At 41.3% G+C, this 27,733-nt stretch overlaps 1 protein-coding gene across 2 annotated transcripts; it reads left to right on the top strand.

Annotated features, from left to right (window-relative positions):
* The first annotated feature begins 17 nt into the window (after window positions 1-17).
* Window positions 18-27,733, top strand: TIGAR (TP53 induced glycolysis regulatory phosphatase). 2 transcript variants are annotated; one of them, XM_077871403.1, is made up of 6 exons: window positions 18-502; window positions 10,360-10,397; window positions 15,292-15,413; window positions 21,059-21,136; window positions 24,708-24,818; window positions 25,699-27,733. In XM_077871403.1, exons 1-6 carry the CDS (start codon window positions 471-473, stop codon window positions 26,128-26,130), a joined length of 813 nt encoding a protein of 270 aa, XP_077727529.1. In that variant the 5' UTR covers window positions 18-470; the 3' UTR covers window positions 26,131-27,733. The 2 variants fall into 2 exon arrangements, with proteins under 2 accessions (XP_077727529.1, XP_077727530.1); XM_077871404.1 differs by lacking the exons at window positions 18-502; window positions 10,360-10,397 and adding an exon at window positions 14,858-14,936.

The following is a 27,733-nucleotide window of genomic DNA, read 5'->3' as shown; positions in this document are numbered from 1 at the left end:
CCCATGTGTCTAACACGTACACCCTGGAGGTAAGATTACCAGCTGCGTTACAGCTTCACCTGCAATCGACCCCAAACCCACGCGCCGCTCACCCGCTCCGCCCCGAATCTCCCAAATCCAAACTTGCCCGGGCAGGAATCACCTCCCGGGAGGCCTCCGGGGCGGGCCCCGCACGCACCTGCCGCGCGCCAATCACGGGCCTGCGCTCAGGGGCGCAAGCGCCGCGGCTGGGCGGAGCCTCATCGCCCGCCAGTCTCCGCCGAGCTGCCGGCCCCCGCCGCTCTGATTGGCCTCCCGGCGATGACGTAGGCGGCCGCCTCGGCCTATGGCAATGGAGCCGGCCGGCCGGCGGGGCTTGGCGGAAGTGGTGTGGGCGAGGTGCCCCGCAGTGCGGCGGAGCGGCCAGCGGGCGAGTGCGGAGCACGCGAGCGGGTCTGGGGCCTCGCTTCCCGCGTCTGGGCGCCAGGAGGATGACGCGCTTCGCGCTGACCGTCGTCCGGCAGTGAGTATTGCCGCAGAGTGGGGGAAGAGGCCGTTGACCCCGCTCCCCTGCACCCCCCCCGCGCGTGCTGTTCCCGGGAGAGCCGGCTAGGACCCGCCCCCCCGCATGCTGTTCCCGGGAGGGCCGGCTAGGACCCCCCCTTCAGGCTGTTCCCGGGAGAGCCGGCTAGGACCCCCCCCCGCATGCTGTTCCCGGGAGAGCCGGCTAGGACCCCCCCCCGCATGCTGTTCCCGGGAGAGCCGGCTAGGACCCCCCCCCGCATGTTGTTCCCGGGAGAGCCGGCTAGGACCCCCCCCCCCCCGCATGCTGTTCCCGGGAGAGCCGGCTAGGACCCCCCCCCCGCGCGTGCTGTTCCCGGGAGAGCCGGCTAGGACCCCCCCCGCGCGTGCTGTTCCCGGGAGGGCCGGCTAGGACCCCCCCTTCAGGCTGTTCACGGGAGAGCCGGCTAGGACCCCCCCCCCCGCATGCTGTTCACGGGAGAGCCGGCTAGGACGCCCCCCCCCGCATGCTGTTCCCGGGAGGGCCGGCTAGGACCCCCCCCCCCGCGCGTGCTGTTCCCGGGAGAGCCGGCTAGGACCCCCCCCCCGCGCGTGCTGTTCCCGGGAGGGCCGGCTAGGACCCCCCCTTCAGGCTGTTACCGGGAGGGCCGGCTAGGACCCCCCCCCCGCATGCTGTTCCCGGGAGGGCCGGCTAGGACCCCCCCCCCCGCATGCTGTTCACGGGAGAGCCGGCTAGGACCCCCCCTTCAGGCTGTTCCCGGGAGAGCCGGCTAGGACCCCCCCCCGCATGTTCCCGGGAGGGCCGGCTAGGACCCCCCCTCCCCCCGCATGCTGTTCCCGGGAGGGCCGGCTAGGACCCCCCCGCGTGCTGTCCCCCCCGGGAAGACCAGGTTGGACCCCTCTTGCCCCCACGCCCCGCACCGCTGAGCGAGGCTGGCCGGTCCTAAGTACAGATGGGCACACTGAGGTCTGCAGGACTAGATGGCCAAGGTGCGCAGCCGCTGGGCGGGCGACTTAAAGCTGAAGACCACAGGCGGCCTCTTTGGACTAATCTGGGCGCCGCCCTGTGCTCCCCCGTGGATCCTAAACAACTTGCTGGGTAGCTGGTCCCAGGCCGATATTTGCGTGCGGAGCCGAGCCGAGCCGAGCCGGCCGCCTTCCGCTGTCCGCTGCTGCTGTCTTCCCCGGTTTACCAGGCAGCCAGCCGCAGGCACAGGTCTGAGATTTATTTCTTCCCTCCGGAGATTACATTGCTGGCGGAGGAAGAGGGCCTCCGCCCTGGTGACTGTATCACCCCCAACACATTTTTATCATGACTTTACACGGTGGAACTAAAGGCTGATATGTCTGCATGTCTCTTATCGTTTTCCTTCTTTACGCTTATTGGCCGAGTGTTAATGGAAAGTGCAGTTGAGGGTGGTTAAGAGCACAGATTTTTCAAGCAAGATAGACCTGGGTTAGAATCCGGGCTCCGGCTCCCGCTCCGGGTTCGGCTCTGGCTGGGAGGAGCCTCGAAACCGGGGCTTCCCATAACCGACGCAAGCTTTACGACCTCAGTTACCCCATCTATAAAATGGGGTGGCGGTAGTGCCTACCTCACTGGACTGCTGTGAGAATTAAAGGCGGCAAAGGCAGAGTGTATAGCGCAGTGGAGGCGGAGAAACAGATCCCAAGAGTTGGATAACTTCTAATTCTCTAAGGACATCTCTAATAAAAATGTAGCTGGTCCGCAATTTGTGTGTATAGTGTTATCAGGCCAGCACTTTTTAAAAAGATTTATTTATTTATTCATGATAGACATAGAAAGGGGAGGGGGGCAGAGACACAGGCAGAGGGAGAAGCAGGCTCCATGCAGAGAGCTGACGTGGGACTTGATCCAGGGTCTCCAGGATCGCGCCCTGTGCCGAAGGCAGGCGCCAAACCGCTGAGCCACCCAGGGATCCCCTCAGGCCAGCATTTTGAATGGGTACTGCCTGCCAGTGCACTGGGTTAAACAGATAAATAAGATACCATTTTTGACTTCTGCAGCTCGCAGGGAATACTAATAGGACTTAACCTGGTCAAGCTGGCTTTAACTATCTTTCTTTGTCCAGTTCTTACTTTATAGGAGGATAATCTTGGGAAGCATCAGAATTAACCGTTTAGGACCCACAGGATTTTGAGGACTAAAGCAGAAATCGGGTTTCTCTCTCTCTTCTCTCCTCACCCCTCCATTTTATAGGATACTTTAATGACCATTTTGTGATGTATTTAATTTAAGGTCATGTAGCTCACTGGTAGAGCAAGAACAAGAGCTCTCATTTTTCCAGTGTTAGAACACTTTCTGGATGCCGTGATTCAGGCAGCTCGGTATTTGGCATGTAATTGAAGCTGAGAAATTGTAGGAAATCTGGTAAACCATCCTTTGAAACTTAAGGTGATGTCTATTTAGATTCTTTTTTTTTTTTTTAGGATTTTATTTATTTATTCAAGGGGGGGGGGGGGGCGGTGCGCAGAGACACAGGCAGAGGGAGAAGCAGGCCCCATGCAGGAAGGTAGTCTTGGGACTCTATCCCGGGTCTCCAGGATCACGCCCTGGGCTGAAGGTGGTGCTAAACTCCTGAACCATCCGGGCTGCCCCTATTTAGATTCTTAATGGACAGTATTTAATATGAATTTGGATTTTATCCCCTCCTTCTTAAAAAGGGCTCAATTTAAAAAATTGATTCCTTACAGAAATCCTATGGGGAATCAATTTAGAAATCAGTCACTGTAAATTATCGTGTACCAGGCACTATTGTTATTGAGTTCTGACAACAATCCAGTGAGGTGAGGACTGCTCCTCAATTAGCAGGTGAGGAAACAGATGCAGAGGGCATATAACTTGCTTGAAGTCACATGGCTAGGTGGGGGTACTGGGATTTCAACCAAAGAAGCATGACTCTGTAGCCCATCCTCTCAACCACTGTACTCTTATGCCTCCTATTTATTGAGTTAAAACCTAGTGTTTGTAGATTGCTTGAATATCACTAGCCATTTTAGTGGCTATTTTTTATTTCTAATATAATTATTGGAAGAGTGATAAGAATAGTTTGCTTTGTTCTGTTTTATTTGTGGGAAAGTGGAGTTTAAGTGTTGAAATAATTGGTTGGGTTATGGTTAGCTTTGTCTGGGTCCTCCCTCTTTCCCCTTCCGAGTTCTCTAAGCTAAGAATATTCTTTCAGGAAAAGAAATGATTGCAAACTTGATTAATAATAATCACTATAGGGGGATCCCTGGGTGGCTCAGGGGTTTAGCCCCTGCCTTTGGCCCAGGGCGCGATCCTGGAGTCCCGGGATCAAGTCCCACGTCAGGCTCCTGGCATGGAGCCTGCTTCTCCTTCCTCCTGTGTCTCTGCCTCTCTCTCTCTCTCTATGTCTATCATAAATAAATAAATATTAAAAAAAAAATAAAAATAATAATCACTATAGTTAAATGTACTTCAATGAAATCCACAAGATTCAGTCATTTAGCATAATATTGGGAATAGCACTGGCCTTTTCTGTTACTTGATTCTGTATAGCTAAGATAGTCAAATGCTTTGAAACTGATGGCATGATCAGTATTTTTAAAGAGATGCATAGTTTTATCGAAAAGTGTCTCTTCAGACAATGCAAGAAAGCTTGTAAAATGCAATTTAGGTTTGACCAAATCCTTTATGAATCTTGTGCTGTTACTACATGTGTTTGCCTTCATCATGCTTGTGGGTATGTATCATTTTTGAAATAGAATATGAAGATTTCAAACTTCAAGTCTTTTAATATTGTTAAACTGTAACTGCTTATGAACTTCTAGCACGGCATTGTTGAAAACCCCAATATAGATTAGCATTTCCATCACCTACACAACCCATCGAAAGGCCGCAGTTCCCTTGAAATATTATTTGTGTGTGTTGCAATTCGTTGCCTGCAAAACCATCTCATTTCACTTCCATTTTTAGCTAGCTTTTAAAACTTAGAAAGAAATTTACTAACTAAATTAAATTTACTTTTAATGACTTAGATGATGAATTAGTAAAGTTATTGATAGCAAAACTGATTTGTTTTTCTTACGCTACCTCTGTTGGCAGTTACTTTTTGTTGAATGCCAGTAATTGTTCTGATCATTTAGCAAGCACAATAAATAATAGGGCACCTGTAAACTTTCATAAAAATATAGGGGATTGGTATGCTGCTGTGGTATTTGTTTTCTGAGACTACCGTTGATGAATTGGAAGAACGAACGTTTACACCTAGGACAGACGTCCTATGTAAATGAAAACATATCATGAGTTGGGTGTGTTACATTTCCCCCCCTCAATATCTAGTTAAAGTCTCTGTGTTACAAGCCCTTAAAATCTTCCATATTTTTGAATGAATTAATTGGTAGAGAGGAATTAGGATAAAGCTGTATCCATGATTAAATATCAGGTGGGGCTTTGCATTTCCATGTATACTAAAGCATACTTATTTTGAAAACATGCCCCAAACTGTACTAATTTCCTATGATTTGTCTCTGTCTTGTGGCAAATAGTACTCTTCAATTATATTTGAATTCTTTAAAAGGATATGATTGGGAAATTAAGCTTTATAAGTGACTTCTAAAGACAAGAATATAAATTAGAGCTAACAAGATAAAATCTCTTTAGAAGTGAGAAATAGTGTAATAACCTGCAGAATGAAAGATGGATATTTGTAGGGTCTATAAATGGCTGGTCATAAGACTTCACTTCTTGGCATAAGCATTTGGATTCTTGCAGAGTCGGGCGTTCTGTTTTGGAAGTGGATCACACCACAGATTTTGAAAATGAGTAGTGTTATTCCTGACTCCTTCAAAATATATTCCTCTGACCTTTCAGTTCTCTCCACCTTCTCTGCCGCTATCACAAGTCAAACTTTGGTTAGGGGAAGTAGATTAATAGTAAAACTATTTGAGCCACCTACTTTCCTTTCCCACTCCCAAAACAAACTATAAACAGTTGCCTGAAGGATTTATACAAACCTCTGGATAAAGCTGATAAAAGCTGTAAAACTAAATATTTATGAAAATTTTGGCGAAAAAATTCTATTTTGAGGTTTCCTGCTCTGTATTATTTATAAAGGGATTTAAAGGCAAAAAAAAAATGTAGAATGCCAGTGATTTTTAATAATACAATAATTAATGTCCAACAGCAGTCCCTCTTGACTTATAGCTGATAAAATCCTTCATTATATCATAGCTATTTTTTTTTCTCCCTTTGCCAAAAATAGTTGGATAGTGTGGCAGTGCCGCTATAAAACCATCCCACTACTGGGATTCCATTTTTTTACAGTATGACATTTTGATGATAAAATCTTTTATTCTGTATCTTATCACATCAGCTATTGAGATTGAATTAAAATCGTAAGCTATCTTTTTAGCAAGCATACCAAAAGTTATCTTTGCTGAATTTATCTGATTTGTAAAAACCTGGACTGGCAAAATTATTAAATTTCTCCTCATCCGTGATTTTAAATTTATAAAATGAGCAAGAGAGCTGTGATTGTCATAAAATAGGCAAAACGCTTTTGAGGTTCCTGTATAAAAGTAAACTTGGCATAGGGAGGGTTCTTTGAATTTTGCTGGAAATTGAATTGGCTACAAAGCTGCTATCTAAAGAGGACGTTACTTATGTTTAACAGCAGTCCTTTTATTCTTGATCTCAGCAAGAATATGAGGCTGAGGCAGGAAATGAATCCAATGTTTGGGAACCATTTCCTGTATTAGAAATGAACAATTTCTTCATCGTCGCCCTGGATGCTTTATCGGTCTGACTGGTAGAGATTAACATCCTCTTTCACATCTGTTTTCTATGCTTCTGAATAAATCTTGGAGTATAAGACATTTTTAAAAATATTAACCACATCAGTGATAATACTGGCAAATCAGTGGTAAATAGGTCTGAGAAATTTCATTTGTCATGTATGTATCCTATGTTTTTTTGTTTTGTTTTGTTTTTGTTTTTTTCTGTTTTGTGCAAGTCCAAATGTTTATTCTTATTTCCCACCTTTCTTTTTTTTTTAATTTTTATTTTTTATTTTATTTTTTTTATTTCCCACCTTTCTAAAAAGGTGGTGTTTTAAATTATTATCCGGCACCTTGCTTTTTCTCCTTAATTTATTTTGGAGATTTTTCTGTATCTTTACACAAATCACTCTCTTTTGGGGGGACACAGTTACATAATATTCCATTATGTAGATACACCACCATTTATTTGTTAGTGTAACTAGTTCCCTATTAATGGACACAGGTTATTTACCATCTTTTGCTATTAGAAATGATACTGTAGCAGATATTGTTTTAAATATGGCTGAATGCAAGTATTTCCAGTGATAGGATTGCTGGGTCAAAGGGCAAATAGATTTGTTATTTTGATAGGTATTTCCCCATGGCCTTCCATCGGCAGAGTATGTACACTGATGTTCTCTTATTTCCTGGGATTTTCTCCAGGTAACAAGCATGTTAGGGCGAGGCAACCTCTGGCTGTGCCTTTAAGGAGCTGTAGCCAGGGTAGACACACAACTAAAAAAAAGTTACTTAGCATAGAGGTGGTAACTTATAATAGTGGTGCTGGGTAAAATGGGAGTATAGCATTAGGATGTGTAAATAGGATAGTTAGGTGGGGAATGGTGCTGGGGAGGGAAAGCTCCCACCGGAGGTGGTTCTCTGTGTTAGGTCTTGAAGAATGAGAACATATTGGTCAAGTCCAGCAGTCTATGTTTTAATAAGCCCTCCAGGGGATTCTGACACAAATTCAAGTGTGAGAACCACTGCTCCAGGCAGAGGTTGGCAAACAACTATTTTTGTAAACAAGGGACAAGGTCCCAGGCAGAGGCCTGGGTTTGTGATTTCCTCTAAGGTCTGATGGAGTTCTTTCTGTATCTATGTAAATCAACTCCATGTGAGGACTTTTGTGTTGTTTTTTAACTAGTTCTTTATTTAAAACAAACAGAGTATGGGTGATGAGCCTTCACAGTAATCAAAGAAATACAAATTTGGATCAAATTGAGACAAACTGTTCTAGTGCCAAATTGGCACAGATGGGAAGCTCTGACGTTACTAAATGTTGGGAGAGAATGTGGGGTGCTGCTGGGGAATGTAAATTGCTATGACCACTTTGGTAATATCTAATAAAGCTGGATGTTTGTATACTCTGTGGCTCAGTAAAGAAAGCAGTTTAGGGTTTACAAGCCATGTACTCTGTCTGAACCACTCAATTCCACTATTATAGTGTGAAAGTAGCCATAAACAACATATGAACTATGAAGGTGTGACTATTTACAAAAAGAGTCATTTGCCAGCCCTCGAGGGGTTCTCACACATGAATGTGCATCAGAATCACCTGGTAGGTTTATTAAGACACAGATTAACTGAGCCCCAACCTCTGAATTTCTGATTCAGGGATCTCAGGTGAGGCCTGAGAATTTGCATTTCCAAAAGTCCTCAGGCAAAATCAATCAGTGATGCTGATTCAAAGGCCACTTTGAGAACCACTGCCCTAGAGAACCTGATGCACTCTGTACAAACATCTTCACAGCAGCTTAGCTCTAAATTTGAAACAATGTAAATATCGACAATAGAACATATAAATACATTGTAGTAAACTGTTAAGCATATTACACAATAATGAGAATGTAAGTAGTATGCCACCCTCAACAACACTGATGTATCTCGCAAAGACCAGAAGGAACACAGATGACTACATACGGTAAGAAGCAATTCGTAAGAAGCAATTCATTATAAAGTTCAACAGAGGAACTAATCTATGCTATACATGGGTGGGAAAGCTATGAAAAAAGGCAAAGCAAATGGGCATCTAAACACCCAAGTAGAGCAGCCTGGGTGGCTCAGCAGTGTAGCGCCGCCTTCAGCCCAGGGTGTGATCCTGGGAAAGGGGATCGAGTCCCACATCGGGCTCCCTGCATGGAGTCTGCTTCTCCCTCTGCCTGTGTGTGTGTGTGTGTGTGTGTGTGTGTGTGTCTCATGAATAAATAAATAAAATCTTTTAAAAAATAAACACCCAAGTAGTGGATCCATTAGGAGTGGGAGGACATTGTGTTCAGAAAGAGACCAGGTCTAGGAGGCTGGAGGTGGTCCGTTAACTTGGATGTGGCTACCTGAATATTGGTTTTATGGTATATTATTTGTTTATGTTGTTTATTTCACAATGTTTACAAGATTTAAAATGCATTAAGTTGAATCTGATTGTGTAGCTCTGTCCAAAAATGACCTATAAACAGAACTATTGAGTGCTTACTAAAAGCTGAGCAGTGTTTGAACACTTTACCTGTGATGAACACTTTACTTACCTGTATTTATTCAGTTACCCCAAAAGTCCTGTTTGAAGATTTATTTATTTTTAGAGAGAGATCTAGAGTGCAGGCTCAGGTGGGGAGGGACTGAAGGAGAGAGAATCTCAGACTACCCCCTGAGTGAGCCCCTGAGATCATGACCTGAGCTGAAATCGAGTCAGATGGTTACCTGATAGAGCCACCCAGGTACCCCAAGAGTCATGTTTTTTTTTTTTTTTTTAATTTTTTTTTTAATTTTTATTTATTTATGATAGAGAGAGAGAGAGAGAGGCAGAGACACAGGCAGAGGGAGAAGCAGGCTCTATGCACTGGGAGCCCGATGTGGGATTCGATCCCGGGTCTCCAGGATCGCGCCCTGGGCCAAAGGCAGGCGCCAAACAGCTGTGCCACCCAGGGATCCCAAGAGTCATGTTTAAATAGGGCTATCATTGTTTCCATTTTACCGACAAAGAACAGAGGCACCCAAGCTTAACCGAGCTCCTAAGTATACAGCCAGAGCAGTTTTGTTCTCAGCCCTCTGTATGGCAATGAAGTTTACTTGAAAGGATTTTCACCTCTCATTGACATAGAACTACATCAGTGCGGACATTTGATACCAAATGAGGAAACAACCTGATCTGAAGAAACCCATTTACTATTTTTACCTACCATTTCCAATTCTGTATCTAGTGTCCACACAGAACAGGCCAACCTCCTTTCTCCTGGGCTGCCACCAGTCCTTTGTGTCTCTGTTTCCAGTAACTAGCACTGTACTTAGTGCATAAAAGGCCTCAAAGAATTTTCAACTCAGTTCTTGATAGCTTTTCATATATTCAGTTGTTTTTGTTGCAGGTAAACCCTGTTGTCTGCTCTTGTCTGGGTAGCAATCCCCCCTCCACGTTTTTCCCCTCCAGCCTCAATTGATGGTTATTTTGTGATAAAATGTCCAGTCCGTTCCCTCTTGTGGTTGCTTCAAAATTGGTTTGGTTTGGTTTGGTTTTTTAATTCATAAAAACCCAGTACTCAAATCTCAGTTTTTCAGCGTGGTCTGCAAGATAGTTGTCAGCATTACGAAGAGGAACAGCTTGAGATCTAGGAACTAAGAGAAGCCAGGGCATCTGAAGGTTCCTGTACTTCTTTCCCACTGTGTTCAAGTTCCCTTGGGCTTGCTTGTTCCAATCCAGCAACAGACAGACTCATGGTTTGCTCCTGCTGCTTGTAAAGAGTTTTAGTCAACACACTTAAACAAGATTACTTAATAAAAATTGTCTTTCTATATTTTTAATAGAATTTTTTACTTACAATTTATTTATGATTGATCCATGATTTGTACATTTTAATTTGGGGCAGTATGGAATTCTTAGCGTAGATGATTGCAAATATCACTTCAGAACAAGTTTTATGTTTGCGGGTTAGATTATAAAGTACACTACAAGATTATATGCTATTTTTGTGAGTATCATTGCCTTTCATTGATTTTTTTTTTCTCATTTCAAAAATGACGTAATTTGGTAATAAAGGTTTTTCTCCCCCCCCCCCCCCACTTTTTTAGTGGAGAAACAAGATTCAACAAGGAGAAAATAATTCAAGGTTAGTATATTTTATTTTAGCTGTCTCTTTCAGTGTTAATGTGATATGTGAGTTAATCAGATTTGGTGGGGTAGAGGAGTGGACTGGGGGCAGCTCTGTATTGTGAATAGCGTTAGAGAATTAAAGTGTCATAGCCCCTAGAAATATGATCAGAACAGATGGTAACCAAGAGGGAATAAGTTTCTTAGTGAACTGAATGTAAAGAATAGGATTCCAAGATGTTTATAGGTAGCTTCAAAGTGGCCCAGTCAGCTGATTCAGCAGTTATATTGGGTCTAGTGGTCTTAAAATATAACTGCTGTGATTTAAAATGATTTCATATTTGGAAACATGGAGTTTGCTGGCTGGTGTTAATGGAATTTTTCTGCTAAGATAGTTATTTTTAGTAGTAACAAAGAAGAGGTTTAAAAAGAATCCCTCTTCTCACACAGAATTGTTATTTTATTCTGGACAGATTCTTCCTCTCTTGTTCTGCTAATTTGGATTCAGATCTTTTAATCTCCCTCTGATCCAGTAAGTCTAGCTTTTAAAGACTATCTTGGGTAAACTCTCAGCCAGACACACTATTTCTGCACTGTGATTATAAAAACGTAGTTTTATTTCTTTTGGTTAGGGACATCTGGAGTTCGCAGCAAGTGATTTTCAAACCCAGCGTGACCCATTCCCTCCTCTGAAAACTAGTCTGATGAGTAAATGAACCTTTGTGTTCCAGTGACATGCGCCCCACCCAAATTAGCCTATGGACTTCTGTCCCTTACCGCCCTGTCCTTGAGTACTGCTCACCTGTCTCCTTTTCTTTTTTCTTTTTTTTTTTTTTTTACCTGTCTCCTTTTCATTTTTGTTTTTTTTTTTTTTTTCCTGATTTTGTCAGTTAGATGCTTAGTTCTTTAAGTTACAGCATTCAAGGCTTATATATTTCCAAGGACCATTTTTGTTGCGCACCTACAGTTTTGATAGGCAGTAATTTTGTTAAGTATTCAGCACCAGGTGTCTTATTACATTTCCCTTAATGATTTCTTCAGTGATCCATGAAATACTGAGAACTGTTTTTTACATTTCCAAATGACTGAGCTTTTCATTTTTGTTCTTCATCATTTATGATTGACTGCCACTTATATTTTATATTCCAACAAGCTGATTTATTTGATGATGCATTTTTGAAATCTGTAAATATGGTCAGTGTTTATAAATCTATTGTATGCTCAAGAAAAATCTGTTTTATGATTGTTGGGTTTGGAGTTATATGTCAAATAATCGACCTCTGTTTTGCTGTTCAAATCTGTTTTGTTAATTTTATAAATTTACTAATTTGTGTGCATGACTGAAATATCAGTTAATGGGTGAGAGTGGAATTGCCCACTGTGATGGGCAATTTATCGTTTAGTGCCTGACATCCTATCAATTTGTACTTTATGTCTGCTCTTATTATAGTTAGAGACTGTTTTATTAGGCATATATACAAATTTAAAAATTGTTCTGTCTTCCTAGTGAATTGGATCATTGATTATAGTAATCCTCACAATCCTAAGACTTTTGTCATAAAGTCTTGCATTTTTGAGTGTAATATAGCTTCTCCAGCTGTTTTGCGTTTGGAATTTGCCTGGTGTATGTTTTTCTCTTGCATTCCTTTCAGCCTTTTTGTGTGCTGATGTCTTAAGAGTTACCTTGTTAATGCTTGAGGCTGATTTTGGTTCTTCTCCGTCCTCCCCCCACCTTCCTTTCCCTCCTCTTCCTTCTCCTTTTTCCTCCTCCTCCTCCTTTCTTCCCTTCCCCTCCCTACTGGCTTTGGAATGATAAACTCTTTCTGTTCTTTCAATGGTTACTTTTATATTTTTACCATTCATGTCTAATGAAGTGTAATACCAATATATATCTCTGTTCCCCCCAAAATACAAAGAACTTACATGACTATTGCTTAGTAGCTTAGCCCTATCCTTTTTTAACCACATGACATAGGCATTATTATTTGATTTATTATTTAGATTATTAGATTGTTTGGATTGTTTAGGTATACATGTATATATATTTATATTTATATTTACCAGTTTCTTTCCTCATTTCTTTTGCATCTCAGAACTTCATTCCTGAAATATTTTCTTTGAAAGGGCCCCTAGGGCAGATTGGTTGGTGGTAAAGATAGTTTTAATTGTTTCTATTCCAGACAATTCTATTTTTATTCTATTCAACCATTTTTAGCCTAGACAATTTAGACTGACAGTTCTCTTAGCACTTGGAAGATATTATTGTGCTGTTTTTTTGGCTGCCATTGCTCCTGTTAAGAAGTCTTCTGTCAGCCAAATCATGTTCCATGCTTAGCAATCTCTCTCTCTCTGCAACTGCTTTTAAAAATCTTTTGTTTGATTTTGGTATTCTGTAGTTTCCCTTAATAGATCTAGGAGGGATTTTTTTTCTTTTAATTTATTCTGCTTTGTGTTTTATCTGTAGATTTATGTCTTCTGTCATTTCTGGAAAATTCTCAGCCATTTTCTCTTCATATTTTCTCTCTTCCATTTTCTTTTTTCTGGAGTTCCAGTCAGATGTATGTTAGGAATACCAATCTCTCCTTCATGTCTCTAAGAGATGTGAGATGTGTTTCATCTCCTTTGTGCTGCATGTGGGATGATACCTCAGCCCTGTCTTTGAGTTCATTAAGCCTTTCTGTTACTAGATCTCCCTTTATCCACTGAAGGATTGTTTCCCTCTTCAGCAAATCTATTTTTCAATATTAAAAGATCTGTCTGGTTCTTTTAGAAAGCTCTTTGGTTGTTCTTGATAGCTTCTTGTTACTTACGTTTGTGATTCTGTTTTTATGTTTTATTCAGTTTATAGTCTATCTGCTGATTTCAGTGTCTGAAGTATAAATAAATAAATGATTCTGAGTCTGTTATTTGTTGTTTCTCCTTTCATTCACAGTGGATTATTTTCTTGTATGTCAAGTTTTTGACTGAACTCTTATTTGTGCTTGTTAATGGAGTGTAAATGGAGTGAAGTTAACCAAGCTGTCCTAGATTATGAAAATTGTGAGTCAACACCCAAGCTGGCAAAATTACTAAAACTACTCCTTTGGGCTCAGAATGAGCTGGACCAGAAAAAAGTAAAATATCCCAAAATGACAGACCTCAGCAAAGGTGTGATCTAGGAGCCCAAGTAGAGTCTGCTGGGGGGCCGGCACTTCCCCGGCACAGACTCCTCGGAGCAGCTGTCTGTGACTCAGATTTTTACTGCAGTAGAGAACTCTTTTTTCCCCCTTTTCTTTCTTCCTTTCCTTTCCTTTCTTCTTTCTTTCTTCTTTCTTTTCCTTCCTTCCTTCCTTCCTTCCTTCCTTCCTTCCTTCCTTCCTTCCTTCCTTCCTTCCTTCCTTCCTTCCTTCCTCCTCTTCTCTTCTCCTCTCCTCTCCTCTCCTCTCCTCTCCTCTCCTCTCCTCTCCTCTCCTCTCCTCTCCTCTCCTCTCCTCTCCTCTCCTCTCCTCTCCTCTCCTCTTCTCTTCTCTCTCTTCTCTCTTTTCTTTTCATTTCTTTTCCTTTCTTCTCTTTTCTTTTCTTCTTTTCTCTTTTCTTTCTGACTCGGCATCTTTTTTAAAGGGAAACATGGCCCTTTTAAGTGCTGGAAACCGAGCACTGAATGGCACTGTCTCTTTGGCAGTGCGGGGGAGCACGCTCTGAAGGCAAGGTCGGCCCGAGGCGCTCCTGCTGTTTGGCTCCTGAAGGATCGCACCCCCGTGGAGTGCTCGGTTAGGAGGGGATATTGTTGAACTGAGGCCTCCCACTCAAACCTACGAAAAGCGCTGATCATTATTTTGCTTTGTTAGCTTATAGGCAGAACATATGTTTTCTCAGATCTCCCAAGACTCGTCAGGCCTTTGTGGAGAAGTTTTCTCTTACCCCTTGGTTTTTTGTTTTTGTTCTTTCATAGGAAAGACTATATAAATTTGTAAATCCTAAAAAAAAATAAAAAATAAAAATAAAAATTCCCGTTGGAATGGAAACTTGTTAGCATGTATTTAGTCAGATTTGCTCTGAAGTGAATTTGCATTTGATTTTACTACTGACCTTAGACTACGCTAGCTTTCTTAGAGGATCTTTTGCTTCTGGGAGTGGTGAGTTCAGTCCACCTACCTTGCTGTGCCATGCAGCTAGACTCCCCCACCCCCCCCCACCCCCCCAACCCCGCGTTTGTGCTGATACCCTGGCAATTCCATTTTTTTAGTGTTAATATTCAGGTTTCAGCTCCGGGTATTTTGGTGGCTTTGCTTTTCCTCTTAGAGATTTTCCTTAGACCTTGTGAGCAACACACACACACACACACATGCATTTAGTTCTTTTGCAATAAGAGGACCCTTTGGAATGTTTAATCAGACATTAAATGTTTATTTAATGTTTATTTAACATTAAGAAATGTTAACCTTGAAATGAAGGTTCCAAAGTTTGTTTGTTTGTTTTTTAAAGAGAAGGAAGGAAGGATGAAAGGAACCAAGGATGAGGGGAAATAATACAATATTGCACATTTGGGCAGTGGAGATAAAGAAGGGAAACTTTTTAGGTGAGGATCCTACCTTTGAAATGCAGCACCTGGTTTGAGAACTTAAGAGCAGAGCCAGCATTAATAAAATACAGCTAATGAAATGGTGAGCAGACATGAGAGAGGGGAGAGCTGGAGACAACTGAATTCTCATCATCAAATTCCCATTAGACATTCTTTTGGGAAACATTTGAATACCTGAGCCTTTATGGGATTATAGCTTAATCTTACTTGCTTGAAAAGTTATATAGAAAAGTACCCAAGGAAATCTTTTAATAAAATGTAGATAAATTCTGTTTATATTTTTTACATGTGATTTATTTGCATGTGTTGTATTTATATTTGAATGTTACTGTTCCTTCTCTTACTACCATAGGACAAGGAGTAGATGAGCCCCTTTCAGAAACTGGATTTAAACAAGCTGCTGCTGCTGGCATATTTCTTAATAATGTGAAGTTTACTCATGTTTTCTCCAGTGACCTCATGAGGACAAAGCAGGTATGTTTGAAGTTAAGGTTTCCTTTAGAGTTAAAGTCTCCATGGCTATTACCTTGAAAACTGCTTCCAGAGTCTGTAGGAAATTCAGTCACATGCAGGTACCATCCCCAATCCTCTTCTTCCTCCACCAACAGAACTTTCTTTTCATCTTACTTTGTACTTTTATTTTGGTAATTTTTAAATTAAAGTAGATTGGGGAAAATGTCTAACAAAATATCTTTAAAAAGATAAGGTTAATGAGGAAGAGTCAGCAGAAACACCAGATGGGGGAATTTAACCCATTACAAAAAAACATCAAGGGATCCTTGGGTGGCGCAGCGGTTTGGTGCCTGCCTTTGGCCCAGGGCGCAATCCTGGAGACCCGGGATTGAATCCCACATCGGGCTTCCGGTGCATGGAGCCTGCTTCTCCCTCTGCCTATGTCTCTGCCTCTCTCTCTCTGTGACTATCATAAATAAATAAAAATAAACAAATTAAAAAAAAAATCAAATGTTGGCATCCAGACACCGTTAAAAAAGCAAACAACTATGTAACTGTAAAGAAATAAAAGACATGTTTAGAATATCTTTAAGGAACAGATTACTATAAAAGTGACCTCAGTGAATTAAAAAGGAACCAAATAAATGTCTAAAGACTCAGTGGAGGGAATAATTCCCCATGAGGGAATAACAGGGTTGGAATATAGTCACCCTGCATAAGCAACTAGAGAAACAGGGCAAAATTTGTGAAACAGCTGTTTGCAAACATTGGACTTTAGACAGTGTGGGCCTGTGATCCCCAAATGAGGTGAACCCTTGGATTGCCCTGGTGTTCCACCTGAAGCAATTTCCCAGTGCTGCTTGGAGAAGGCAAATAGAGCCAGTCATCTCAGTGAGTTGAAGAGATATGCTTGGAATTTGGGGGAGATTAAGTTAGGATTGTGGGACAGAGTGCTGGAAGAGGGAGCTGCACAGGGAAAGAACTCTAGAAATACCTATAGGGATCCCCTGAAATCTTTGGTGGACTAGAGTGTAGGTGAAAATTCATGAAGCCAGATATAAAACGTAACTGCTAGGGAAAGAACAATTGCTCTCCCTAGAGGAGCCAGAAGCCAGTCAGTTTCAAGAGCTCACACAGGTTGGGACTGATTTGAGTTCCTACCATGCAAGTTGGAGAGATTTTGTTAGATCACACCTGAATAGTGAGGCTGGTCTGTGCTCAAAGGAACAAAATGAGGAAAGAAATAGAAGATATAAAAAGAACCAAATTCATCTTCTTGAGATCAAAAATATATATAGTATTCTGAAGTGAAAATTTCACAGGAGGGGATTACCAGCAGATTAGACACTGATAAAGAAGAGTTCAATGAACATGAAGTCATAGAAACAAATTACAAAATTAAGGAAGAAAGAAGACTAACAGTGGAAAAATGGGGGCACCTGAGTGGTACAATTGGTTAAGTATCTGATTCATGATTTTGGCTCAGGTCATAATCTTATGGGTCATGGGATTGAGCCCCTTGTCAGGCTCTACACTGAGGGAAATCTGTTTGAGATTCTCTCCCTCTGTCACTTCTCCCACTCATGTATACGTGCATGTGTTCTCTCTTTCTCACTCTCCCTCAAATAAATAAAATGATCTTTAAAGGAAAATGAAGAGTTTCAATTGAGGGACCTGAAATAGACCCATACTAATACGGTCAGGTTGTTGTTGTTGTTGTAGATTATTTTTTCCATTGGTTTGTTGTTTTTGTCATTGGTCTTTTTGAGTCCTCTTTTTATTTATTATTTTTAAAGGAGTCTGACTAAAGGTTTTATTGATCTTTTCAAAGAATCAGCTCTTGGTTTCATTGATCTGTTCTATTCTTTTTTAGTTTCTACTTCATTTATTTCTGCTCTTTATTATAATTTTCTTCCTTCTGCTGGTTTTAGGTTTTGTTCAAGTTCCTTTAGGTGTAAGTTAGAGTGTTTATCTGAGATTTTTTTGCTTCTTGAGGTAGGCCTGTATTGCTATAAACTTCCCTCTTAGAATAGCTTTTGCTGTGTCCCAAAGAAAAATCTTGGACCCTTGTGTTTTCATTTTAATTTATTTCCATGTGGTTTTGATTTGTAGTTCCCTGATGATGAGTGATGTTGAGTATCTTTTCATGTGTCTGCCATCTGGATGTCTTTTTTGGAAAAGTGTTCATGTCTTCTGCCCATGTCTTAACTGGGTGGTGTTTTGGGTGTTGAGTTTGATGAAAGTTCTTTTGTAGATTTTGGACATTAATCCTTTATCAGATATGCCGCTTGCAAGTATCTACTCTCATTCCATAAGCTCCCTTTTAGTTTTGTTGATTGTTTCCTTTGCTGTGCAGAAGCTTTTTATCTTGATGAGTCCCAGTAGTTCATTTTGTGGGTTCTTCATTTCTGATTGATTCTTTTTTTATCTTGGTGTTTAAGGGTCTCACTGATGTCCTCCACTCTTTTCTCAACTCCAGGGAGTATCTATTTGAGCATTACTCTAAATTCTCTATCAGACATATTACTTCTCTCCATTTCACTTAGGTTTCTTGCTGTGATTTTGGGGCATATTCCTGTCTCCTCATTTTTGTAACTCGCTGTGTCTGTTTCTGTGTGTTAGGAAAGTCAGTGATGTCTCCTACGCTTGAAAGTAGTGGCCTTATGAAGAAGTCCTATAGTGCCCTGCGGTGCAGTGTGCCCTGTTCATTGGAACCTGGCGCTTCAGGGGTGTCTCCTGTGTGCTGTTGTGGCTGAGCCACTTTGCTTTCGGTCTAATTGTGTACAGAGGTTCTCTTTGTCGTGGGCGGGGTTTGGTCCCTGTGATGTTAGGGGGCCCTTCTGGGGCTACCATGGGCTAGAGGTGAGTCTGAACTGGCATTTGCTGAGACAGCACTAAACTGCAGGGCAGTTGCCCTGTGTTGTCCTCCAAGAAGTTTTCACTGATGGGCAGGGCCTGCAGTCAGACCAGTTGTCTCTCTTCAGCCCACTGCTGGGACCGCAATCTGACTCCTGTGTGGGGTTATTTTTTCCTCTCCTAGGGCAAGAGTCACTTTGGAGTGGTACCGGCCACTGTAGGGGCTACTTGCACATGGCCAGGCCTGTGACACCACCGTGTATGGGCTAAGGCTAGTGTAGTGGAGGGGATGGTCCACGAGGTGCTGGAGGGCAGGGTGGCATTATTAACAAGTTAGGTAGTGAATGTCTGCCTCACTGGTTCCTATAGGCAGCCATGTGTTTATGCTGTGGGGCAGGGGAGGGAAATGATACGTGTCAGCTCCCTTGTTCCTAGAGGAGTCTCCTGTGACTGCTGCCCCTCTGGACTTGCTCTGAGATGAGTGAATAACTCTCCCTCCTGTATGCCCCAGGAATTTTTAAAAAAAGGTTTTATTAATTTATTCATGAGAAACACAGAGGCAGAGGGAGAAGCAGGCTTCCCGTGGGGAACCGGACGCAGGACTAGATCCTGGATCCGGGATCCCCAGACAAAGGCAGACGCTCAACCACTGAGCCACGCAAGAGTCCCCCCAGGCATTTTTCAAACTGCTGCTTCTGTGCCGTATCTTGTTGAGCAGTTGTTGTGCTGTTTCTTAGAGGACTTGGACTCAGCTTTCTCTTGCCCTCCAGGCTCTCCCAGAGCCAAGCCTATTGTTTTTTTAAATTCCAGGTTTTAAGTCCCGCTGATAGTAAGAACTCAAAAAATTTGGACTCTCTGGTTTTCAAAGCCAAATGTTATGGGGGGATTTGTCTTCCCCACGCAGGCTTCCCTATGTGAGGGTCTGTTTCTCTTCCTTCTCCAGGCCTTTGGTTCCTTCCCTTCTGCACATAGCCTGTAGGTCTATTTAGGTCCCCATCACGTCTCTGCCTCTCCTACTGTCTTCAGTGTGGCCACTTCCTCTACCTTTAGTTGTGGAATTTGTTCTGTCAGTCTTTGGGTCATTTTCAGGGTTACTTACACTGATGTGAATGTTGCCTAATATATCCCTGGGAGGGGGTAAACTTAGGTTCCTCCTACTTTGCCATCTTCCCTAAGAATCCAAATCTTTTTTTATCGATTGGGTTTTGACAAAGGTATGAAGTAATCCAGTACTTGAAAGGTACTCTTTTCAATGAAAGGTGCTGAAATAATGGACTACCCATATGGAAAAATATGGAATTTTGGCCTTTACCTCATATAGCACAATGTAATAAACAGATTAAAAATATGAGAGTTTAAAAGAAATGAAGAACATGATAAGGTCTATTGTCCTCAGAATGAGAAAGGGATCAAAGAAGTCATAGTTGATTTTACAGAACTGTTGGAAGATCATATTATCAGATCTGGAATGGGTGATAAATCCCAGTCAGAATAAATAAAAAGAAACCCATATCTACACTTAAAATAACAAAATTGCAAAACTCCAAAGAATAAGGACAAACATCATCCACTAATGGACTATCAACAAACTTTTCAGTATCAGTAATATATATAGATTTTTAATGTACCGAGCGATAATAGAGACTAACCTAGAATTTTATACCCAGCAAAACATTTTCTAGAGTGTAGATGAAGACCTATTTCGGATGAACAGGTTATAAAGAAACTTTGAAAGGGTAATTGAAGAGGGAGAATAATAACTAGAAGGGAGCTCTGGTTTCAGAAAAGATTGGTGAGCACACACAGTGGTGAAAGTAAAGATCAATGTGAACAAACATTGACAGCAGACAGCCATAATGATGATGATAATTAATTTGTTTGGAAGGGATTAAAAAACAAGGCAAATTGTGGACTTAAATTATCTCTATGTTTTTGCAAATACAGTGTCTGTTGTCAGTCACACCAGGAGAGAAGGGAACATGAACAAAAATGAGCCTAAATAAAAGACAACAGAACAGCTGTAGGAGTTCTTTGATAACTGGTCACCAGACATGGACTTTAAAATAACCATTGAAGGGCACCTGGGTGGTTCAATGATTGAGCATCTGCCTTCAGTTCAGGTCGTGATCCCGGGGTCCTAGGAATCAGTCCTGCATTCGGCTCCACAGGGAGCCTGCTTCTCTCTCTGCCTGTGTCTCTCATGAGTAAATTAATGAAATCTTTAAAAAATAAAATAAAATAACTATTGAGTGCATAGATTAAAAAATGACATTGAAAATTTCAGTAGAGAACTGGAAGTGACGTACAAGAACCAAACTCGGATTCTAGAACTGATGAAAACATAACTGAAATTAAGACTCAGTAGATGGGTTTAACAGCAATTTAAATTGCTGCACCTGAATGGAGAATTAATGAATTGGAACCTTTTCTGTAAAGGACCAGATAGTACATATTTTAAGTTTTATGGGTTACATGGTCTCCATCACAATTGTTCAACTCTGCTGTTGTACCATGAAAGCAGCCACAAACAATACATAAGTGGCTGTGTTCTAATAGATCTTCATTTACAACAAGCCATGGTCTGAATATGGGCTGCAGTTTGCTGACATCTGAACTAGAAGACAGTATTTCCTTAGAAGGAAATACTCAAATCCGTGTGAAGAGACAAAGGGTGAAAAGCACAGAAGAGAGGCAACTTTCACAAAGGAAAATTATTCCTAGTTCTTTTAAATTTTACTATGATGTATTTTGACATTTTGGCCAGAATGACTATTGTTTTGTGAAAAGAAACTTGTCTTTCCATTTTTCAGACTGTGCGTGGGATTTTGGAGAAAAGCAAAGTTTGCAAAGATTTGACAGTAAGGTATGATCCAAGACTTCGAGAAAGAGTAAGTAATAACTTACACATATTCTTCACCAAAAATTATGAGTAAACCACCTCAGTTTATCTGATGCATTCTTGATAGGGATGTGGAATCAGCTAACATGTTAAGAACCTGCTATGTGAGATTGGCTGTTACATATGCTCATAGATAGTATCTTATTTAATTATTAAATGTGTGTGAGGTAGGCATCCTAAATTATAAAAGCAAGATCTGTTCATTAAGAACTAGTAGAGAAGAGTTTGAGGTAAAAGTACAAAGTTCTCTTCTCAGCCTCCATTTCCTACTTCCTGATTTCAAGCTTTAGTAGACTCTCTTATGTACCAGAAATGAATCTTGCTGAAATAGTGATTTAGCTAAAGCCATACCTCAATTTCAGATCTGAGATTTGATCCCAGACCTCCTCCTAGAGCAGTAGTTTTGCTCTGCAATGCAGGCCTGTAAGCGGGCTAATGTCCCTGGCAGCCCTATGATTTCTTCTGTACCTGAATGGAAGTATCGAATGGCTAGGGCATCTTTAAAGAATTGCTTTTCAGGATTTGCATGTGTTCTCTATTCTTGTCCAAAATATATGCTAGAGTTCCTCAGAGATCCTGCTTGGAAAGACTCACTCTGTGCCTCTGAACCAAACAAGCATTGTGAGTTCAGTGGTGGGGCGCTGAATGAGGCCTGTCCTCACAAAGTAGGGAGAGAGCATTGTCATTGGATGGGCTGGCTGTTCTCACTCTGCTCTCTCTCCCTCAGTAGCATCCTCTCCTGTGATTTCAATTGATTTCCATATATTTATATATATTTTAGCTTGGATCTCTTGCTCAGATATCAAACTACCTACTTTTTATTTCTGCATGTGTGCCCCACAGCTACTTCCAGCTCAGTGGAACACCCCCCTTTCCTGGAACTGGCTCCTGCTTTACCCAATTCCTCAAACCACACATTCTTGACTTCCTTGCCTCCTACCATCTTGTCACTTTTGCTGTTGTGTAGTAGTTCCTGAACCCTTGTCCCTCTGCCAACCCACTGCTGCCATCCTAAACTGCATCTGGTGTTCTCTGTCACCTAGATCACCGGGAACAGTGATTCTCCTGTCTTTGGACTGGTACTTGCTTTTCTAATCTCATCTTCATGCTGCTGCCAGAGTACTCTTTGGAAAACGTGGTTGCTACGTACCTATGTAAAACAGTTCACTGTTTCTGTTCTACCTTCAGGAGCCCGTCCAAGCTCCAGCTTGGCTTATCAGCTGTAGGATATGATCTGTTGCCTCCATCTGCCTTCTGCCTCCTTCCTCTCTCCTGTGCTTGATGCCCAGCCTTAATAATATTAGCCAGCATTTGCACAAGTGCTCCCCACCCTCTGGCCCTGCTCCAAACCCTGCGGGTTTGTTAATCTTCACAGCATGCTGATGTTGTGAAGATTTAGAAACCTCTGTTTTTACAGTTGTAGAAAGCAAGGCACACCGAGGTCAAGTCCATGCCCAGAGTCCTAAGGCCAGTACATGGCACAGCTCAGATTGGACCACTGGTGATAGGCCTCTCATGGATCTTCTCAGTGTTGCCCAAACACCTTGTGCTCTTGCCTCACTGAACTTCCGAATCCATGCTCCACTCTACCTGGAATACATACTCTCCAAACCTGGCTGGCTTCCATTCCAACCCCAGGGCTTTGGCTTCTGCAGCCCCGCAAATACAGATTAGCCATCTCTGCTGTGTGTGTCTGTGTCCAGTAGTTCTTTCCATTACGACATTCTTCCCCTACTGTTCTAGGGTAGTACCCCACCACACTGCAGTCTCAGTAAGGATGGAGAGCTGCAGACTCCTGGTCTCTTCTCTGCACTGGCCTCATTGCCGGATGTGTTTCAGCATAGCATTTGGAATATTTAATGAATGGATGTCTCCATTCCTGAGAAAACAAACCAAGTTATTTTTAACATTCTCCTTTATGATAGAGGTTGTTTCAGTTATGAGGATGAAAGACTTTGAACTTGAGAATTGGAAGAGCATCTGACAAATGTGCATATGGTCTTAGAAAAAAATAACATTTAGTTGTTGGACTTCTGTCTGGTGGTGGTAGAATTTTGGGGCATCATCAGTGTAAGCCATAAGCAATGATACATCTCTAAATATTTTATTATGCAAGTAATCTGTTATCATTGTAAGGAATTAAAAGTAAGAACAGTTTGGGGAAAAATACAGTTAAAATGTCTACCATGCACAAATACTGTGAACATTTTGGTATGTGTTCTCTTGACTTCTTTTCATGTTCATCTGTTAGTCTATCAGTCTATCTGATTGTGTTCACATTTTTCTAAATGTACCTCTATGTGTTTTTTTTTTTTTTTTTTTTAAGATTTACTTATGTGTTTTAGAAAGAGTGAGAGGGAGCAAGCACAAGTGGGGGGAGTGGCAGAGGGAAAAAGAATCTCAAATAGACCCCCTCCCTCCCACTGAGTGTGGAGCCCAACACAGAGCTTAATCTCATGACCCCAAGATCATGATTTGAGTGAAACCAAGAGTCAGACACTCAACTGACTAAGCCACCCAGGCACCTCTATATGTGTTGTTTTTTAACTAGCTTTTTCCTCTGTTTTTCAGTGCTAATAAATGTACATGGATATGATCACTTAGTGACTGTATTATTCCAATACATGGATATTACATAGCTACTACTGGTGGATACCTAGGTTGTGACTAGATTTTCTACTAATGTAAATAATGTTAAAATAAACCTCTTTGTAATCAATTCTTTATACACACACCTAATACGTTTCCTAGAAGTGGAATTGGTGAATATATACTTTTTTTAAAGCCTTGTATATTGCTAAATTTCCTTTCAGAAAAGTTGTGCCAGTTTATACTTCCACGAATAAGATAGGAGAAAGTTTTTCTCATGTAAACTCTAGCTGTTGGTAGTCTTCTTGGTCCTCTAGTTTAATAGCACCTGCAAGGTGCCATCTTAATTTTCACTTTTATGGATCCTTGGTGAGGTAGATATCTTGTGGTTTTTTTGGTCATTTGTATTTCTTTTGTGACTTCTGTGTCCTTTGCTATGGCTCAGTCTTTATGAATCTAAAGAGCTAATGAGCTTTGAAAACACACATATATGGGTTTGAATTTCAACTTTGCTGATTTTGGGAATACAGGCTAGTTGCTTAACCTCTCTGAAACTCTGCTTTCCCATTTATAGATATAGAGATGAAAATACCCATCTCACAGTGCTGTTATTAGGATCAATGAGACAGTATGTATGAATGTGAGGTGGCTGACTTGGTGTGCTTCACGTATTAGTCTGTGGCCCTGCAGTCTGTGCAAATCTCTGTATTTGTCCAGTAAAGCTCTACCCACCATCTACTTGAGTATGTTCCATAGAACCTGTCTGGACACAGTGTACAATGTAAGATGTTAACTGAATTTTCTAGGGTTTGCAGCCTCTACGGAGTATGTTCTCATTATCAGTTTAAAAATAAAGTGAGTGGAAGGAAACCAAGCGTCTTGCCAGAGTGCTCCAGTTTTGCCACAAGCATGTACTCAGTTGTCTTATTACAAATTCATTTGAGGCACTTTTGTCTATTTGACCCTTCCAGAAATATGGGGTTGCGGAAGGCAAGGCCCTAAGTGAGCTAAGGGCAATGGCCAAAGCAGCTGGGGAAGAATGCCCTGTATTCACACCACCTGGAGGAGAGACCTTAGACCAGGTGCGTAGCCCGGGGTGAGTTGCTCCGTGGATGAACTTGCCAACATCAGAGTAGGTAAAATTGGGTTTCTTTTGTAAATGGGATGTCTCTAAATCTTAGCTAAGCAGTTTGAAAGTTGTCTGGTTCATAAAACAACTCTGCACAGTGTGTTCATTTTTCCTTTTTAAGCTGTCTTTCTTATTTACTCTTAAGTTGGCAGTCATTGCCAATACTGGATTTAAAGTACGTGTGTTATTAGGTGATTCTTGAAGAAAAGCCTTTGAATCTGAAGCAGTAACTTTAGCAGTGGTAGTGGTAGGCAGGAGAGCGAGTGCGGTGCTGCTCAAGGAGAGTGGGAGGCAAAACGGTTCAAAACTCGAAATCTTCAGGCCTCTCCTCTCTCATCTTTCACTCTGTAAGTGACCTCATCACCACACTTGCATTTCGTTGGAGTGTTCTGCTTTTGGATTGCATTATTGGAGATTTTCCCCCCTATTTTTTATTTTCATAATTTTCTTGTAGAGGCTATTAGCTCAGTAAAGGCAAGATTTTTTATCCTTGTTGGTGGTTGCTCTAACCAAACTGATTGCTCTAGATGTAGTTTCATAGTTAACGCTCTTATGGGCTTCTTTTTTACTTGTAAATTGCCCTAACTAGATTGTAAGTGCTTTGAAGGAAAGAATTAGAAATTGTGTCTTACTCTTCTTTGTTCCCCAATGTGCTTCCATCACTCCAGAAATACGGTAGAGGCTTTTACTGCTGATCAATTAACAGAAACAGAATTCTATCTGCTTATGTCATCCCTACATTGACATATTCGAAAAATCCAATCACTTGTGTTTTATGTTTATGTTTTAAGGCAATCGTTAATGTCACTTTATTTTAATTTCTTCTCTTGTAGGTGAAAATGCGTGGAAAAGACTTTTTCGATATTCTCTGTCAACTGATCCTGCGAGAAGCGGGTCAAAATGAACAGTGTTCCCAAGGAGCTCCAAGCAACTCTCTAGAAACTTCTCTAGCAGAGATATTTCCTTTAGGAAAAACGTGTGCCCCTGAATCTAATTCAGACAGTGCTGCACCAGGATTAGTCGCCAGTGTCTTAGTTGTTAGTCACGGCGCTTACATGAAAAGCCTGTTTAATTATTTTCTAACTGAACTTAAGTGTTCCTTACCCACAACTCTGAACAAATCCGAATTTATGTTGGTTAGTCCCAATACAGGGATTAGTCTCTTTATCATAAACTTTGAGGAAGGAAGAGAAGTGAAGCCAACAGTTCAGTGTGTTTGTATGTACCTACAGGATCATCTGAACGGAGTGACCGACACTCACTAAAATGTAAATTGACATCCAAATCTAGCAATTTTGAACTTTTGAGGGAGTGCCTTTGGCTTTATTTCCATCCTCTGCTAGTGCTGACTTGGAAACAGTTAAAAAGCAATTACAGCAGTTATAAAGGTTGAATGGAATCATGGCCACAGAGAACACTAATGGGAAACCACTTAGGATTGACTTATTTTGTCTTGAGTACAGTTGGCATTTTCCAAAGTAATTTTACTGCCCTGTTCAGTTATGTCTCTGGATTGTAAATGAATTGAGGAATTCAGTATTGCAAATTGAGGGATTCACGACCTCATAACTATGTTTTTTCGTTTTCTTTATGTTGATACTTTAATATCTGAAAAATCTATTCTATTGGCTCTTGGTAAGATGCTGTATGTTTTTTACTATATCACCCAGTGCTTTAAAAGAAGGAAAAGAAGGTACTATTTATAATTCTCATTGAATATTTATAGTGAGAACATATTGTATTTTAGAAGTCCTTTAAATTAAAAATTCTTAACCATCCTCAGTTTTATATAAAGCAAAATGACACTAAAAATTTTAATATAGAAATCAACTGTTGAAATTTTTTACTGTAGAGGGTTTGAAATGTGGATGAATGGATATTATGGTTGCAGGTTGGTCTGGTGAGGAAGAATGGAAAGCATAACTAAGAAACATTAAAGAAGGAATCTCTGATCAAAAGAAGATAAAAGAGCAGGTCTTTCTCATCTGATTTATAGGCTGAAGAGTTTAGTTTGGGGAAGGTTCTAAAGTCAGTAGGTGGTTACTGATGTACTACATGGTAACCTCAGAAGGAAGGGGGGGATGCTTCCTTGGAAAGAACCTTGTTCTGATAACCTCACTCCTCAACTGTGGGTTTGTGTGGTAGGTACAGTTGCCTCTTTTTTCCACCAGGTGGCACTGGAGAAAAGGGATTTTGGTTAACTGAATTTCGTACACAAGGTTGGCCCCTCAAAAATCCTCATCTAAAGGAGTGTTTTCCATGTAGTTGGCTTTTAAGTTATCATGCTGATGAATGCTGTGAGTCTCACCTTACAAGAGTATTAATACTAAAGCATGTCAGTTAAGGCCAAAATCACATATAGTCAAAATTATTTTGGACAGCTTGTCAGTCATGTGTAAAGTTAACCTGTGTGTCCATCCCTGCTCTTTGCCTGCCAGTGCTGGAAGAGAGCACGTGGTTGAGCACTAGAGCGAGGACTCCACAAGTGAGAACTTGAAGAATTCTCACCATCCAGAAATAATTACTTCCCCTTCTTCCTTTTAAAAAAATTTTTTTACTTAAAAGAAGTAACATGTTGAGATGTAAGTGAAGTTCCTTTAACTAGTTCCCACAGTGCTATGCCCCTCTTGTACTCTGCAGAGGCCACTACCATGGTGCGTCTATATGTATTTTCATCCGTTCTTGATGATTTACCTAGGATCATAAGACCATGGTATTGCTTCAGTGTTTTTTAAAATGTACCTAAATATCATCAATCTGTACTCTTTATTTTCACTTATTATATCATGCAGTTCTATCTATGTTGGTATGTATGGATGTACTTATTATCACTGTGTTCTGTTAAATAAACGTGGCACGTTTTGTTCA

This window comes from Canis aureus, chromosome 25 (assembly GCF_053574225.1).
Source record: "Canis aureus isolate CA01 chromosome 25, VMU_Caureus_v.1.0, whole genome shotgun sequence".
NCBI lineage: Eukaryota > Metazoa > Chordata > Mammalia > Carnivora > Canidae > Canis > Canis aureus.
The sequence above is the reverse complement of the archived record's forward strand: the minus strand, read 5'-3'. Positions and strand labels throughout refer to the sequence as shown.

Excerpts from the sequence above, each read along its gene's own strand:
- TIGAR (XM_077871403.1), top strand. The coding sequence starts at position 471 with ATGACGCGCTTCGCGCTGACCGTCGTCCGGCA. Across the intron at positions 15,414-21,058 it reads ACCTCATGAGGACAAAGCAG|ACTGTGCGTGGGATTTTGGA; the intron begins GTATGTTTGAAG and ends TCCATTTTTCAG. Across the intron at positions 24,819-25,698 it reads GAGGAGAGACCTTAGACCAG|GTGAAAATGCGTGGAAAAGA; the intron begins GTGCGTAGCCCG and ends CTTCTCTTGTAG.